Source organism: Dermacentor variabilis, chromosome 1 (genome assembly GCF_050947875.1).
Source record: "Dermacentor variabilis isolate Ectoservices chromosome 1, ASM5094787v1, whole genome shotgun sequence".
Classification (NCBI taxonomy): Eukaryota; Metazoa; Arthropoda; class Arachnida; order Ixodida; family Ixodidae; genus Dermacentor; species Dermacentor variabilis.
The window spans coordinates 141,346,039-141,362,779 of NC_134568.1; the positions used below are offsets into that span (position 1 = coordinate 141,346,039).

At 49.5% G+C, this 16,741-nt stretch overlaps 1 protein-coding gene across 4 annotated transcripts in view; it reads left to right on the forward strand.

The window, feature by feature from the left end:
* LOC142585534 (sushi, von Willebrand factor type A, EGF and pentraxin domain-containing protein 1-like) overlaps positions 1-16,741 on the forward strand; it is a 246,408-nt gene that overhangs the window by 224,835 nt on the left and 4,832 nt on the right. For 3 of the 4 annotated variants that reach the window (XM_075696351.1, XM_075696369.1, XM_075696359.1), the window contains 3 exons: positions 1,152-1,275; positions 1,391-2,083; positions 14,689-14,892. In XM_075696351.1, coding sequence (XP_075552466.1) covers positions 1,152-1,275; positions 1,391-2,083; positions 14,689-14,892 — 1,021 coding nt within the window. Of the gene's footprint in view, positions 1-1,151; positions 1,276-1,390; positions 2,084-14,688; positions 14,893-16,741 lie in introns of those variants that run through there. The other variant, XM_075696377.1, reaches the window with a different exon arrangement.

Here is a 16,741-nt window from a genome sequence, read left to right on the forward strand (position 1 = left end):
TGAGGTCTATTCCGACCTGTGTAAAGCTTATCAATCTAACCAGCCTATCATTATATGCTGGGTACCTGGCCATAAAGGAACCGAAAGTAACGTTCTCGCAGACCAGATGGCCACGTCAATTGCATCCCATGCTGTTAATGCTGTTGCTGCGATCCCTGTCGCAGATCTCAAGCCTTTCTTACGAAATAAACTGCGAAACCACTGGCAACGCATGTGGGACGCAGAAATAAATAACAAACTGCACGGGATAAAGCCACAGTTAGGTTTTTGGGCCTCCGCAACGAAACCATGGCGAACAGATGTCCTATTCTGTCGTCTCAGAATAGGACACACATTTGGTACTCATGCTTTTCTACTTACTGGAAATGAACCTCCAACCTGTGGTAGATGTGGTGAGAGGCTGACCGCCCTACGCGTGCTCCTGAAGTGTCGCGAAGCCGAAGCTGCGAGAAACGTTTTCGTCTTGTATACCGTTATTACATCCCTCTTCACCCGGCTATGTTTCTTGGTAAGGAACCGCTTTTTAACACCAAGGCAGTCCTAGATTTCTTGAATGATGTCGTCCTACATGTCATAAGCCCATTAAATTCATAGCGCATCCTCTTCCGCGAGGATGCTGCTGTGATAGTGTTTTGTATAGCACATGCCTCCATGCCCTTGTGTTTCAAGGGCTGTAATGAGGCAGTCGTGCTCTAGTAAATTGTAGTATCAGACATATTTTGTACAACGTATCATTATCTCACAATGCATCTTAATGCTCATAGTTCCTGTCATTTTTCATCGCCATAATCTTATTGCAAACAGATTTTACGCACTCTGTAGCGACTATTTTTAAGGCCCCTTTACAGCGACGTCACATCAACCGCATAGACATCATACCTCAACTTTGGCAAGCCCATTAACACTGGCATGGCGCTTTTTGGCTATACTTGGCCCTTGCGACAGTAAACATAACACATTCAAGCACGTACGCTGCCACTCTGTGTGCACATGTCTCTGCATGCGTCAAAGCCATCTGCCATGCTTAAGAATTCACCTGCACGTCAGAAGTGAAAATTGTCCCATATCTTGGGGTTCAGTAATATAGTTTTTGTCCTGTTGTACAGTTAACTGCCATATCACGCTTTCATTATTCCATGGCAACGTTGCAGATCGACCAGGACAAGACATTTGACCACGACGCTGTCGTTTACATCTTCTTCGACAAAAGCGATCGACTTGCGCCATGGCGGTGTTGTCATGGAGAGTGGAGCCACGAACGAGTTTGTGAAGGCAGTAAGTACCTGAAGTGAGACTTCATTTTAGCATAAGCACTTCATAAAAGATATAAAAATGGGGGAACTTTATATGTTACTCTCTTGACATCGACATGATTCGTTTGTTTTTACAGGCTATCAATTAGCTCTTGATGGCAAGACGCACGACAGACAACAACAAGGCACGGCATCCAAACCTGGAGGAAATGTAACGGTTAAGCCTGCGCAACATTTGCATAGGTTGACTACGAGTGAAGCTCCACATCCGAGACCAAGTGATGACTATAATAATAATCGCGTGGCAGCAGTGCACGATGTGAGCAGTTCTCGCCAGTTGACCGGAGGACACAGGAGAAATGTCAGCGTTTCCACAGAATCAGTCCCAATGCTTCAACAAAAGGGTGAGACGTCACGCGTGGGGCCTGCCTTGATATCTCGAAATGAGCCCTCCAGATCAGGAACTTGTACTCATCCCACTGCCTCAGGCCGCTGCAGCGATCCTGGTGACAGAAGAGGACCAACACTGAAAGGCATAGGGGTTGGTTCTGTTGACACGGCTGCCGGCGTCGCCCGTGAACTACGCCCCACGGGCACGGACAGTCGCAAGGAAAGCGCTACTGACGTCTACTCAAATGCTAACTCAAATTTCGGCACAAGTTATTCGAAACAGTCAGCCGACTTACCGCGACAGGAGGAGAACCTAAACGTGCCTCCGCGATTTGACGTCCTTTCATCGGTCACTGACCGGACTATCATTAACAGTTCAGCAGATGTTGCGGCGGAAACACCGCGGCCTGAAGGCTCCAGCGAGTCTTCGTCAATTGCAGGTATGCTATCCGAAGTTTTTCTTAATTTATATGCAATGACGCTTGTGTTGACCGTGGGCAGCATAACACGGAATTGCTAGCTTCAGAAACAGACGAAGCATTGACTGCCGGAAACGACAAATTTAATCTTAACATGGCTCCAGACCGTGAGGAACGTAGCGCGCAGCTTCAAGTTACATTCGAGGAGTACTAACACCAAATGTTTATCTTGTTTTGCTTATGCGTGGCTGTTAATCTAATAATTATGGTGTGGTCTCCCGATTCCCCAAATCTGATCGTTACAAAACAGACGCCGCGTGCAGCACGACTTTTGAGATGAAACAAAAGGCATGATACTTCACAGAAAGTGGTAATCATTTATTATACACCGCTGACGCGTTACCCTCCACACTGACGGTGTCACCGAAAGCTTGAGTTCACTGGTTGAACGCAGAGAAGCGCTGAATGAGGATATATAATTAGTTTGTGCCGCGAAAGCATCAAATGGCCTATTGAGCAAAAATCCGGCGTCAGTAGCAGTGAAACGGCACCTAAATTCCCATTGGCTGCGACGTCACTTCACGAGCGCACATCGCCCGAGTAGAGCGGGCGAATCGGAACACCTGCTGCGGCGTTAGCGCGCCAGGTGTTGCGTGAGGGTAGAGGGCACCGCCGCGACGCCACCTTCGAATTTATGCAAGCGAAATATAGCTCATTTATGTCCTCAAGTGATGCGGACCGATGTGTCTCTGATGTTTTTAATAATACGCGAGAAATTTAAAACACAGCGACCCGAGACGTGTGCCCGCAGGTGCACTGCGATTTGTTTTCAAAATCCGCAGTGACACAATGCGTTGAAAACACATTTATTTCATTTAGTTGCTCCGGAAAGCAGCTTTCTATCTGCGTGCACCTCGTTGGCTAAGGTGGAAAGACCATTGAGAAAGTAAAAACTTAAGATTTGGCAAAGATACAGGCTTGTATGACAAGTGTTGCCCTTCCGAACGCTCTGTTCTGTACAGCCTAAAACCGAGCTCTAACGATGTAACCATGCAGGTTCCGTTAGTTCATTGACCTGAAACTTAGATGCCGCCACGTTTTTACAGTGAAGCTGTTAAACCGACTGGCTTTCTAAAATGTTACATATGCATGTTCTCACAATTTCCTGATAAAAAAAGAAAAAACATCCCTTGTGAGGTTTATATATTGCGAAAATTAAATTATGGGGTTTTACGTGCCAAAACCACTTTCTGATTATGAGGCACGCCGTAGTGGGGAACTCCGGCATTTCGGATCACTGGAGTTCCTTAATGTACACCTAAATCTCGATTATTTTTCGCTGTTTTACTGTACGTCACACTAAGCTTACGGGGCTAACAAGCACTTTCGCAGAAGTGACAGCACAAGCTATCTATGGCTTTTCATATTGACATATAGTAGCTTTTATTTTATTTACTTATTCTTTTTACCACATTATACAATAGAGAGCTGCCTTCGTCCTATTCTGTCCTCTATTTCAATACTATGGCCCTTCCCCCGCACCCTCCCCACTTACACAAATGACAGCCGTTCATGTGTGAAAAAATGTATACCTAGAGAGTTACAGCGCTGTCAACAGTACTAATACTTTCCGTTTCTGCCTATTATTTGAAATGAACAATTAATTACTGCTACACTAAACCTACATTTGTTGCGAAAAAAATGGAATATTGTTGTGATTTGTAGGAAAATTTAGAATTGTGTTTATTAATTGCTGCTTATGGCAATAAATTCTGTATTCAAGCGCTCCGTGTTATACGAATGGCGCAGACTACAGGCCGATGCCTTGAATATATTGCTACGGAACAGTATTTGCGATGACAAAGAGGCGAGCAAGGTGAAGACGACGACGACGATTAGAAGCTAGCGCGGGCTGTTGCATCTTGGCCAAGTGCTGCGTATTTCCTTCTAAATATACTTGTATATAGCTTTTCGTCTGTGTCTTCCTACGTAACATATCTGGTGGAGGTGGACGTTCCCTGTACCTCGTCACGAACTTCGCAGTGGACGGTACGTCGAACCTTCATTCATGGCTCCCGGCGTCGACAACTCGACTCCGCCGGCTCCAACGCCTGCTGCCACTTCGACGACCTACATCACTCTCCCCGCTCCCCGTGATCCTGGCGTATTCTCGAGCAAAAAGGGGAAGACGTCGAGGACTGGATCAGCCTGTACGAACACGTCAGCCGTAATAACCGGTGGGACCCTACTATCATGCTCGCCAACGTAGTCTTTTACCTCGGTGGAACACCTCGAGTTTGGTTTCGGACGCATGAAGATGAGCTCACCAATTGGGATTCGCTTAAACAAAAGCTCCGAGACTTGTGCGGCAACCCCTATGGTCACCAACTTGCCGCGCAGAAGGCGCTTTCCGGCCGTGCGCAGACGTCAACAGAGCCCTACGTCACGTACATTAAAGACATATTGGCCCTGTGCCGCAAAGTTGACACACACATGACAAAGTCAGGCAAAGTTTCCCGCATCCTCAAAGGCATTGCCGATGGCGCCTTGAACTTGCTCGTTTTCAACAACGTGACGACGGTGGATGCAGTTATAGAAGAGTCCCGCCGCCTGGAACTCGCTAAAAGCCGACCTATCGACCAGCAGTTTGCCCGTCTGCCCAACACCCCAGCGACATCTTCCTGAGCCAAAGCTCCTCGTCCCAACAACACTGGCGATGTTACCAGAATCTTCCGGCGTGAGATCGAGGCCGCCTATTCTGCTGCCTTCGACTCCAGCCCCTCCAACGCACCTGCAGTCATGGTTTCCCTGATCCAGGCAGTTGTCCGCCAGGAGTTCGCAAACATGGGTTTTCATACCATCTGCTCGGCCCATCGCCCTGACAGCGCTCGTCCTGTCGTCTTCTCTGTCTGTGTCCCTGTTATTCGCGCTAGCCTTTTTGATTAATGATGACACACCAACTAGCCCAGCTTTCTGCCTTGATAGCCTTTTTGATTAATGATAACCCTGACACCCGCCCGGCTTCTTCTATTCCGCCCCGTCCCGCATCTTCTTACTCACCACGTTTCCGCAACCCGTCTGAATGGCCCACTGCTGACGACAAGCCCATGTGTTTTCACTGCCATTGAATCGGGCACATTTCTCGGCACTGTCGCAGTCGCTGGAGTTCCCCGAACCGATCTACTTATGCTGCCTACTCTCGCCCCCAGGTGGCCCTTCTCGTCCCTATGCCGCCCGCTCCGATAATGCCGCCACTGATTCTCCTGCGCCGAACCGCCCATATTCTCGTTCGCCTTCGCCCCAACGACGACAATCACGCTCCCCCCAGCCCCGTCGCTCCTATTCGCCGACTCCCTTCAGACGCCGCTCCCAGCCGGAAAACTAGACGCTGCAGCGCCTCGAGGTGACGCTGCATTGCTCCCTACGCTGCCAAATCCTCTACTGACGTTGCCCACTCATCTGAGCCTTCTTGACGTGCAAGTCGACGATGTTTCTGTATCTGCTCTTATAGGCACTGGGGCGCATTTGTCGGTAATGAGCGCTGACATTCGTAACCAGCTGAAGAAAATTATCACGCCCGCCACGACGGCTGTTGTCCCTGTCCCCGATGGCGGAACAGCCCCCGTAATTGGTATGTGTGCCGCCCGCGTCTCCTTCGCCGATCGCTCCACTATCGAGCTATTCACAGTCATCGCCCACTGTCCCCACTACATCATCCTCGGCTTAGACTTCCTCTCCGCACATTCTGCTCTCATCGATTGTTCCGCCAGTACTCTCCGCCTTGACCTGCCTGTTCTGGATCCCGCTGAACCATACCCCAATCGCCTCAATTCCGTCGACTTCGTTCGCTTGCCACTTTCGGCACTGACTTACGTTGACTTAGTGTCATCGCCACCAGTCCCCGACGGTCACTACATTGCGGCTCCTATGCAAGACGTCCTACTTACACAGTAACTCATAGTTTTATCTATTACGGCGAATTGCGTCTGCCTGCCAGTGGTCAATTTTGGCTTGACGACACAGGTGCTGCCATGCGAGATGTCTCTGGCCCAGCTTTGCTCATTCGAGTATCACTCAGTAGCATCTATTGCAGTAGACGACAATTCAGCCGATCCTCCTCTACCATCGCAGTCGGCAACTTGTACCATCGCCGACTTACAGAAAATGATTGTGCCCGACATGCCGTCGGAGCACGCTTGTGAGCTCTACCGCGTTCTGTTTTCCTACCACGATATTTTTTACTTTAACGATCGTCCTTTGGCCCAAACTACAGCTGCTAAACATCGCATTAGTACCGGCGATGCCCCTCCTATTCATCGTCGCCCGTATCGAGTGTCACCGGCTGAGTGTCAAGTTATTCACGCCGAAGTTCGCAAAATGCTTGCCAACGACATTATTGAACCGTCATGTAGTCCATGGGCGTCACATGTTGTACTGGTAAAAAAGAAGGATGGCTCATGGCGCTTTTACGTGGATTATCGGCACCTTAACAGGGTTGCCAAAAAGTACGTGTATACCTCGGATTGATAACGCCCTTGACTGCCTCCACGGTGCTCGCTATTTCTCCTCTATTGACCTTCACTCCGGCTACTGGCAGATTGCAGTGGACGATCTCGACCGCGAGAAGACTGCTTTTGTAACACCCGACGGTCTTTATCAATTCAAAGTGATGCCGTTCGGTCTATGTAACGCTCCTGCCACTTTTTAATGCATGATGGACTCCCTTCTTCACGGTTTCAAGTGGTCCACGTGCCTGTGCTACTTGGACGACGTTATAGTATTCTCCCCAACGTTCGCTACGCCCCTCGAGCGCCTCTCAGCAGTCCTGGACGTTTTTCGTCGAGCCGGTCTACAACTCAACGCATCGAAGTGCCAATTCGGCCGTCGCCAGATTACCGTCCTTGGACATCTCGTTGACGCGAACGGAGTGCAACCGGACCCAGGCAAGATCCATGCTGTTACGCGCTTCCCTGTTCCAAAGTATGCCAAGGATGTGCGCAGCTTCATCGGCCTTTGTTCGTACTTCCACCGTTTCGTGAAAAATTTCGCGGCCATAGCACGACCACTAACCAAGCTTTTGAAAAAAGACGCCCCTTTCCAGTGGGGCGATAACGAGGACTCTGCATTCTCGCTTCTAATCGACCTTCTCACAACTCCTCCCGTTCTGGCCAATTTCGATCCTTCTGCGCCTACCGAAGTCCGTACTGATGCCAGCGGTCACGGAATTGGCGCAGTACTGGCACAACGCCAGCGCAGCCACGACCGTGTTATCGCTTACGCCAGCAGGCTCCTATTCGGCAACTATTCAGCAGTCAACTATTCCATCACTGAGCGTGACCCCCGTATTCAGAAATGCAACTTAAGTTGAAGCCCATGCTTGACTTGATCTAAGTGACGCATATCGTGAACGCGCTGAAAAAACGCAGTGAGCGTCTTTGGGCATGTTACTGTCAGGTGTCTGGCCCTAGTTCGCGCGGTTGCGAAGTTCCGCCCATACTTATATGGCCGACCCTTTTCCGTTGTCACAGTCCATCACGCGCTTTGCTGGTTATGCTCACTGAAAGATCCTACAGGAAGACTTGGTCGCTGGGCCTTACGCCTCCAAGAATATTCGTACTCTGTCACCTACCAATCTGGCCGACTACACAGGACGCTGACTGCCTGTCTCGCTACACGGTAGACGAGCCTGATGACGCCGACAGTAGTACCGCCAACGGCATTTTCTTTGTGTCTGCCTTCGCTAACATCACCGATGAGCAGTACCGAGACCTATCGCTGCGAGCACTCATCGAGCGTCTGCGCTCTACACCTACCGACGCATCCGTTCGCGGATATATCATCCAGGGCGGCATTATGTGCCGAAGGAACTTCCTCCCTGACGGATCTGATCTTCTTGTCGTGCCAAAACATCTACGACAGACTGTGCTCTTTGAGATGCATGACGCACCCACGCAGGGCATCTTGGGGTAACCCGCACGTACGACCGCGTCCGTCGCCGCTTCTATTGGCCTGGTCTCGCTCGCTCCGTCCGACGCTATGTTGCTGCCTGTGATCCCTGCCAGCGTGTGAAAACACTTCAGGTGCTACCTGCCTTTCATCTCCAGCCGATCACCGTCCCTGTGGAACCATTCTTTTGTGTTGGATTAGACCTCCTCGGTCCCTTTCCCACGTCATCCTCTGGGAACAAATGGGTAGCCGTCGCAACTGATTACGCCACCTGATATGCTATCACGCGGGCTCTCCCTACCAGTTGCGCCGCTGACGTCGCGGACTTTCTCTTGTGTGACATTATCTTGCTTCATGGAGCCCCGCGACAGCTGCTTACTGACCGTGGTCGTAACTTCCCCTCGAAAGATATCGCCGACATTGTGCGTTCCTGCTCCATTCAACACAAGCTGACTACCTCATACCATCCTCAAACCAATGGCCTGACAGAGCGGTTAAACCGTACTCTTACCGATATGCTGTCCAAGTACGTTTCCAAGGACCACCACGACTGGGACATTGCCCTTCCTTACGTCACATTTGCATATAATCCTTCCCGGCACGACACCGCCGGATTTTCTCCATTTTATCTACTGTACGGTCGCGCACCGAAATTGCCCCTTGACACGGCACTTCCTCCTGCTGCGATCTCAACAAGCGAGTATGCGCGCGATGCCATCGTCCTCGCCGACCATGCACGCCAGCTTTCCCGTACTCGACTGACGGCCTCGCAAACCACTCCGCAGCGTCAGTACAATGCCCGCCACCGTGACGTACAGTTTTCGCCTGGTGCGCTCGTGCTCCTGTGGTCGCCCTCTCGTCAGGTCGGACTTTCAGAGAAACTCCTTTCGCGATACACAGGGCCCTACCGCGTGCTGCACCAGGTGACACCTGTGACGTACGAAATTCCTCCTGTGCGTTCAACCTCGTCCTCTACTCTGGCATCTAGTGATGTTGTGCACGTCAGTAGGCTCAAGGCCTACTACACTGCTTCCGAGTCCGGCGTTTAGTCGCTCCGGTACGGCGCTTTTGCCGCCGGAGGCAGTGTTACGGAACAGTATTTGCGATGACAAAGAGGCGAGCAGAGTGAAGACGACGACGACGATTATAGGCTAGAGCGGGCTGTTGCCTCTTGGCCAAGTGCGGCGTGTTTACTTGTAAATATACTTGTATATAGCTTTTCGACTGCGTCTTCCTACGTAACAATACTGCACATCAAAAGGACATCAGGAACAGTTGTGGCGACGTAATCACCATCGGGCACAGGAAAAGATGATAACAAATCGACGAAAGTCATGGCCTTAGGCGGCAGGCGGACGAAGGCGGTCGTACTAAAGTTGTTCGGCAGCTCGGCACGAATCTGGGCGAGTAGAGAAAGTTCGAGGCAAAGGGTACCGTGCGTTCAACCTCGTCCTCCGCTCTGGCATCTAGTGATGTTGTGCACGTCAGTAGGCTCAAGGCCTACTACAATGCTTCCGAGTCCGGCGTTTAGTCGCTCCGGGACGGTGCTTTTGCCGCCGGGGGTACTGCTACGGAACAGTATTTGCGATGACAAAGAGGCGAGCAGGGTGAAGACGACGACGATTAGAAGCTAGCGCGGGCTGTTGCCTCTTGGCCAAGTGCGGTGTATGTCCTTGTAAATATACTTGTATATAGCTTTTCGTCTGTGTCTTCCTACGTAGCAATATTATTGAGGCAGTTAACTACACAGACTCATGTAACCGAAAATAGACATTTCGCATTCCGAACAGAATTACGCACTTACGGAAAAAGCCCACTATCGTCTGCTCACGCTCGACCGGGTCCGCCCACGTAGAAACGAAACTTTGGCCACAGTGTTCATCGATGTCGTAGCCGCCGGATACCGCTAGTTTCCATTAGTTTTTAACACTTAACTAGCCTCAAACCACGCGAAACTTAAGCACAGACGGCACGTACGCTACACCTGCCGTGCCTCGCGAGGAGTGGCGGTTAGCATCTACGAGGGACGCCACCAGCTCCTGGCTAGACACCTTGGCAGTCAGTCATCGCTTCGTGTTGAGCTGCTGATAGGGCTTGAAAATGCTCAATCTGGATTTGACTACTATTCTTGCAGGATGATGATGATGATAGCAACTTTATTGTACCGCCGGATAAGGAGGCCCCTACTCCCCGTCCCCGGCACACAGGCCTTGGGGTCGGGGGCCGGAACCTCCGCGATTAGAAGCAAGCAAAGAGGTCTTGACTCTTCGCGGCTTCTTCCGCCAGGCGGATGGCGTGTTGCTGTGGAGTAGGGTCCTCGCTCCGCAGCAGGGCTTCCCAGGCCTCTCTACAATTTATGTTTGCTTTAGCCCCTGGTGAGCTAGCGCATTCCCAGATTATGTGATCGAGGGTCCCTCTCGCCCCACAGTGTTTGCACTCATCGGTTTCTCTATCATGCATAACATGGTATGCCCAGACCGGGTTTACGAAGTTCCCAGCTTGCAGGCGCCGCCATGCGACTGCCTCTCTATTGTTTAGACTTTTATCCGGTGGTGGCACCAGTCTCCTGCGTAGCCGATAATTTTCGACAATTTCCGTATAATTTTGCAGACGCTCGTCCATGTTCCGGCAGTCGGGCGGTTCCACAGCCACCCGGAAATAGAGAGCTCGGGCTAACTCGTGGGCCGCCTCGTTGCCAGGAACGGACGTGTGTGCAGGGGTCCAAATTAGGCTAATTTTTCTGTTCAGCCGTCTACTGGCCAGAACCCTTGCCGCTTCCGGCGAGATCCTGCCCTTTGCAAAATTCCAGATGGCCGTTTTGCTATCGCTAATTATGAAATTTGCTTCCGTTCCCACGCAAGCAAGCGCTATCGCAACTTCTTCAGCCGTTTCCGAGTTGCGGCTTCTAATGGTGGCGGCCGATACGGGGGCACCTCGGCCGTCGACCACCGAGGCGACCGCCGCACCCGACTTGCCACTTGCCGCGTCCACGTACGCAACCGACTTGCTGTTCATTGAATCGAAGCGTTTGATTAGTGCTTCTGCTCTTTTTTCCCTCCTCTCCGTGTTGAATATGGGATGCATGTTACGAGGAAGGGGGGGAATGATTATATTTTCTCGGCAGTCCAGCGGGATGTTTGTCTTGCCTCGTAGTCCCCTATCTGTTTGCAGGCCTACCATTTCGAGGGCAGAGCTATTCTTGCAGGACAAAGCCGCATGATGTAGCACAGCCTGACTGGAGCATTCGAGCGCGAGCACGCACTCCAGCCGAAGCCATGACGTTGCGCCATACTCGCTACAGTTGCGCGTAGCTGCGTCTGCTGCGCGTAATTCCGCGGCTGGCGCGGCACTCGCGTGCTCTGATCGCGTGCTCTGATCGGTCCCTCGAGCTTGCTCGAGCGCCCACATCTGACTGGAGAACGACGTCTGCGTTGGGGAACACAAGTTTTGGGCCTCTATTCTAAACCTCCCCATTATTGTCAACGTATACTCTGCCATTCTCTCCGTGTTTCACATCTCAACGCAGCTCGCGCGCGCGGCGCTTGCCGCGTTACCGAACGTTCACTTCAGCTTTAATTCATTCCCTCTCACTGCTCCGAAAACCAGCCGGCTATTCCGTTGGCGCGAGATCTCCTACTTGGATTCCGAACACCACCGGAATCGCAGCGCTCGGATTCGGTGATATGAGCCGTCTGAGCGACCATCCGAAGATGCCATTGTGTAACCATAGAATAAAGAACCAACATGTGTAGCTGACCAACTTGCGGGGCTGAGCCAACGGAGTGAAGGTAGGTAACCGGAGGAGGAGGATTGCGCCGGCCTCTCCCAGCGGTCCGAGCGGTGCTCACGCCGCGCCGGCGTTACACGCGAGAGTGGTGCCGGCGTCGCTGATTGGTCCTCCTTCTGTTTCTTCGCTTGCGGTGGCCTCTCGATTATCGCGGTTACATGCAACGGAGCTTTAAAAAAACACCACGCGATGGTTAGGAGTGTTCAACGCGAATGTTTAAGCGTTAGCTGCGGGGCATGACTTGGCGTTTTCGCTCCCGATCACGAGCTCACCTAATCACCATAGGGGTCTGAATATCCTGCTTCCTCCATGTAATTTCAGTGTAAAAGATGTTTTATAAAGTACTGCTTAAAACTACTACGCTTTTTCCGATGCTCAAGAGCTCGCCGGCTCCAAAACATACACTGGCGCAGCAGGGCCTGCGAGTGCTTTTGCGTTCCAATGCGTCAGCAGAGTTTACAAGGGTGGACGCAAGGCCTCGTGCATAACACAAAGCCTGCGCGCATTGTCCATGACGCCACGCGCTTTCCCGACTATTCGTCGCTTCTATCGACTGTATACAGGGTACGTGTCCCAGCTAACGTTAGCCAGAGTTCAAAAATATGCCGATGCATGTTACTGACGCAAGGCGACGCGACCAAATGCATGTTGCTGATTTTTTTATGGAGTAAGTCACACCATTTCTTATTCTACTTAATTGCATAATTAGTGAACACTAATTAACCAATTTCTGAAGCCACGAAGTCAGCCAAAACATTCCAATTAGAAAGCTGCATAGCGATTTGCAAAACGTCCGATTAAACAGTTTCCAACTTTCTATCAGGTTTTTCAGCTTACTGTAGATGCCAGCGAAACAAAAATAATGCCACGTGACATGCCCGCTTGCGCGTCGTGATTGCAGCGCTCCCAAACATTTCTCCCACCAATGAACATAGCATCTAGCAGGGTGTCCTGCCGCTTAAAATGCGACAGGGAAGTGACGCAGGCACTGGCTGTGCGATTTACGCCACTGATCTGCTTCCCTCGCGGCGGTTCGTGATAGCGATAAACAGGCGGCCGCACACCCGGCTAAATGCTATGTTCGTTTGTACGCGGGGCGTTTGGGAATGCTGCAATAAAGAAGAATGTGCCAAAGCTACTTCCTGATTATAAGGCACGCCGTAGTGGGGGACTCCGGAAATATGGACCACCTGGGGTTCTTTAACGTGCAGCTAAATGTAAGTACATGGGTGTTTTCGCCCCCATCGAATTGCGGCCACCGTGGCTGGGATTTGATCCCGCGACCTCATGCTTAGCAGCCCAACACCATAGCCACTAAGCAACCACAGTGGGTGACGTTTAAATCACGGCGCGCAAGGGGACATGTCACATGGCATTTTTTTTAATTATTTCGCGGGTATCTGCAGTAAGCGGAAAAACACGAATGGTCTAATAGATAGAAAGTTAGAAACTGTCTAATCGGTCGTTTTGCAAAGCGCTCTACAACTCTATAATCGGGATTTTTTGCCTAACTTCATTGCTTCAGAAGTTAGTTCATTAATCTTGACTAATTAGGCAATTAAGCAGAATAAAAAAACAGTGTGGCTTACTTCATACCATAGACAGCAACATGCATTTGGTCGCGTCGTCTTAAAGTGCATCCACATATTTTAAACTCTGGCTGACGTTAGCTGGGACACCCTGTATATAGAGGGAACCTTTAATGAGAGGAATTGCGGAGAGGTTGTTCTGGCAAAGCACCGTCAACGGTGAAGCAAGTGCCTGGTTGAGAGTGCTGACAGCGGTGATCAATATTCGACGGCATAGTCTAGGGTCTTGCCTATTAGATGCTTTTCGAATCGTTTAGCTTTATGCCAAACTGACGAAGTTGTTCAAACATATTGTCACATGTTTCCGAGTTGCCAACTCGCACAGTCAGCAAACCTCCAGTCATTGGGATGTCTGAAATCACTTTATGAATTGCTTTAATTATTCCATCATTTATTTCATTAGAAGTTAAACATCATGAATTCTGAAGCTGTCACTTAAGCTGGTGAAACGTACGTGCTTCAAGAGAGAGAACATTAATGATCAGAAATGCGAAGACGTCCGCCTGAGGTTCCTATCTCTGGCCTTCTAGTAGAAAATATGGGTTGAAATATGGGTGACAAGCTATGAAACAAAAGCACTAATTGCTTTGTCCTGTTATATTGTTTTGCTATGTGGCCTTCCTCTAAAGACACCTCATAAATTTCGCAATAAGTCGTAGATCAAATAACGCTAACCACTTACGCGCCCGGTCCGTTTCTCGTCGTTTGGGTTGCTTGCCATATTTTATGACAACGCAAACGCCTCAAAGCCAATCAGTGCGACTTGAAATGAGGCAGCTCTGTGGTGCGACGGTCAGTCCCACACACGTGGGATTGACGCAGGCTCAAATGCATGAAGGCTCAAACGCGTCTTCTTGCACGGCTTGGAAAAGATGTCTGATGTTACGGACACAGCGCAGAGCCCTTGTGTTATCAGAAGGCATTGACCACGCGCAGCCGAGCTACACGAAAGCTCAGTGGCTCTTGTTCAAAACGTTCTCTTAATCGTTTCCTAAACGAAGGATAGTTCGACTAGCATTCAAGTCGCAATACCACTTAGACCAGTTTCCCTTACACATTTTTGGATACATTATCGATTCGGCAGTGAACACGTTGAAGCTAGCCGTTTGTGTCATTCACCACTCAGCTGAACCTAAATTACGCAACGCCTGCAAGCTAATCAGCATTTTCTACCAAGACATGGACGACAGGCAAATGCCATGTTAATCCGTTATTGGCTGCTCCACTAAATTACGTAGCACAGGTACGTAGCACAACTGCTTTACGTAGGTTTCTTCTCTCCGTTTCTTTTTTTCGCGGTACAGCGCCAAACAGGTGCGAAGTGGAACAGTTTTACACGCTCGCGCCCCCTGGTCTGGCCATTGTGACCAACGATGGTGCGTCCATGGTACCATCGAACAGCACGTTTTGGGCTTTTTGCGATGGCGATGGGTACACCTTGGTTGGAAACAGCAGTGCGGTAACTTGCCTCCAGGATGGCTCCTGGTTCATTCCACCGCAACTGAAATGTGAGTAATTTTACCAATTTTTGTGCAGACTGTAAATATACAGCTCTTGGTGCAGATCAACAGGTAACAGCACAGTTACGTGAGTCACATAAATAACGTAGTTTGTCATTCCCAAGTAAAATGAAGTTCTTAACTTTTCACAAAACTGAGAGAGCGCTTATTGCACTCGGGTGTCCGCTAAAAGCCAAGTGCTCTGTCCCTGGCGCTACCAGTAGACATGCCCTACGTGTATACGTAGCACGAGTAGCGCCTGTCTTACTTTCTGCTCCTTCAGCCGCTTGTTAGTCTTTTCTTTTCACTGCATTTTTTTTTTTGAGCTACAACACCATGTGATATATCCAGGCTGAATGCCATGCCCGCAAGACATTATCACGCCTTCCCAAAGCTATACAGGGCAGGCAAACAAGCACCAAAGCAATTGACAAGTACGCAGGGCCTTCTTTCCTTCTTTTTTTTTTCACGTTTCTTTCGCGCTTCTGGATCCCTTCTCACTTATGAACCAACTCGCCCAAGAAACTGTTTTACTATACAGTGGGCTTTTTTTTTTAGCTACACCAAATTTCTGAAAATTGCCCCTGGCAGACGGCGGCATTGTAACCCTTGAACTAAATTATTCGATAAAGGGGCCACTGCTTCTACAAAAATGAAAATGGCTAATTAATTGACATTATTACACTTCATTAGTTAATCTTTTTAGTTACTCACTTTACGGCGCATATTTCAATCTACAAATTATAGCCGGTGAGTTCGCAAGGCATATCCACTTGGAAAGATTTTTCGGCACTACGCCAGTTTCGATATATTAATTTTCAAAGTGTTCGAGGAAGTGCGTTGGCGTTTCAGCTACTCTTGTGCATAAACGCATAAAACAGCGTTTTCTTTACAAAGTATGTGGAACAACAGTGCACTTTTTTACCGCAAGTTTTACGGCGCATATTTCGAAACTCATGCCATCCTCATAATTCGTCCTAAGTCGATATGCCTTGCATACTCATTATCTACCATTCGTAGGGCGGAATACGTGCCGCCAAATAATTAATCAAGAAGTTAAATAGGATAATTGTAGCAATTATTCAATTAAGTATTTCAGTTTCTCGTAGAAATAATGACCGCCTCATCGAGTAATACTGATCAAAGGTTACAATTGTGCTACCTGCTACAGGCAACTTTTAAATTTATCGTGAAGCCAAAGAAAGCACATTCTATATAATGACATTCCATATACTCCGATTACTCATCATCATCAGTCTATTTTATGTCCCCTGCAGGACGAAGGCCTCTCTCCCTGCGATTTCCAATTACCCCTGTCCTGCGCCAACCGGTTCCAACTACCGCCCGTGAATTTCCTAGTTTCATCGTCCCATCTAGTCTTCTGCCGTCCTCGACAGCGCTTTCCTTCTCTCAACACCCATTCTGTAACCCTAATGGTCCACCGGTTATCTAACCTACGCATAACAGGACCTGGCCAGCTGCATTTTTTTCTCTTCATGTCGATTAGAATATCGGCTATACCCGTTTGCTCTCTGATCCAAACCGCTCTCTTTCTGTCTCTTAACGTTATGCTTAGCATTATTTGTCCCATCGCTCAATGCGCGGTTCTTAACTTGTTCTCAAGCATCTTGTCAGTCTCCAAGTTTCTGCCCCATATGCCAGCACCGGTAAATTGCACTGATTGTACACCCACCTTCCTTTTCAATGATAATGGTAAGCTCCCAGTCAGGAGCTCACAATGTCTGCCTTATGCACTCCAACCCATGTTTACTCTTCTGTGAATTTCCTTCTCATGATCAGGGTTCCCTGTGAGTAATTGACCTAGGTAAACGTACTCCTTCACAGACTATAGAGGCTG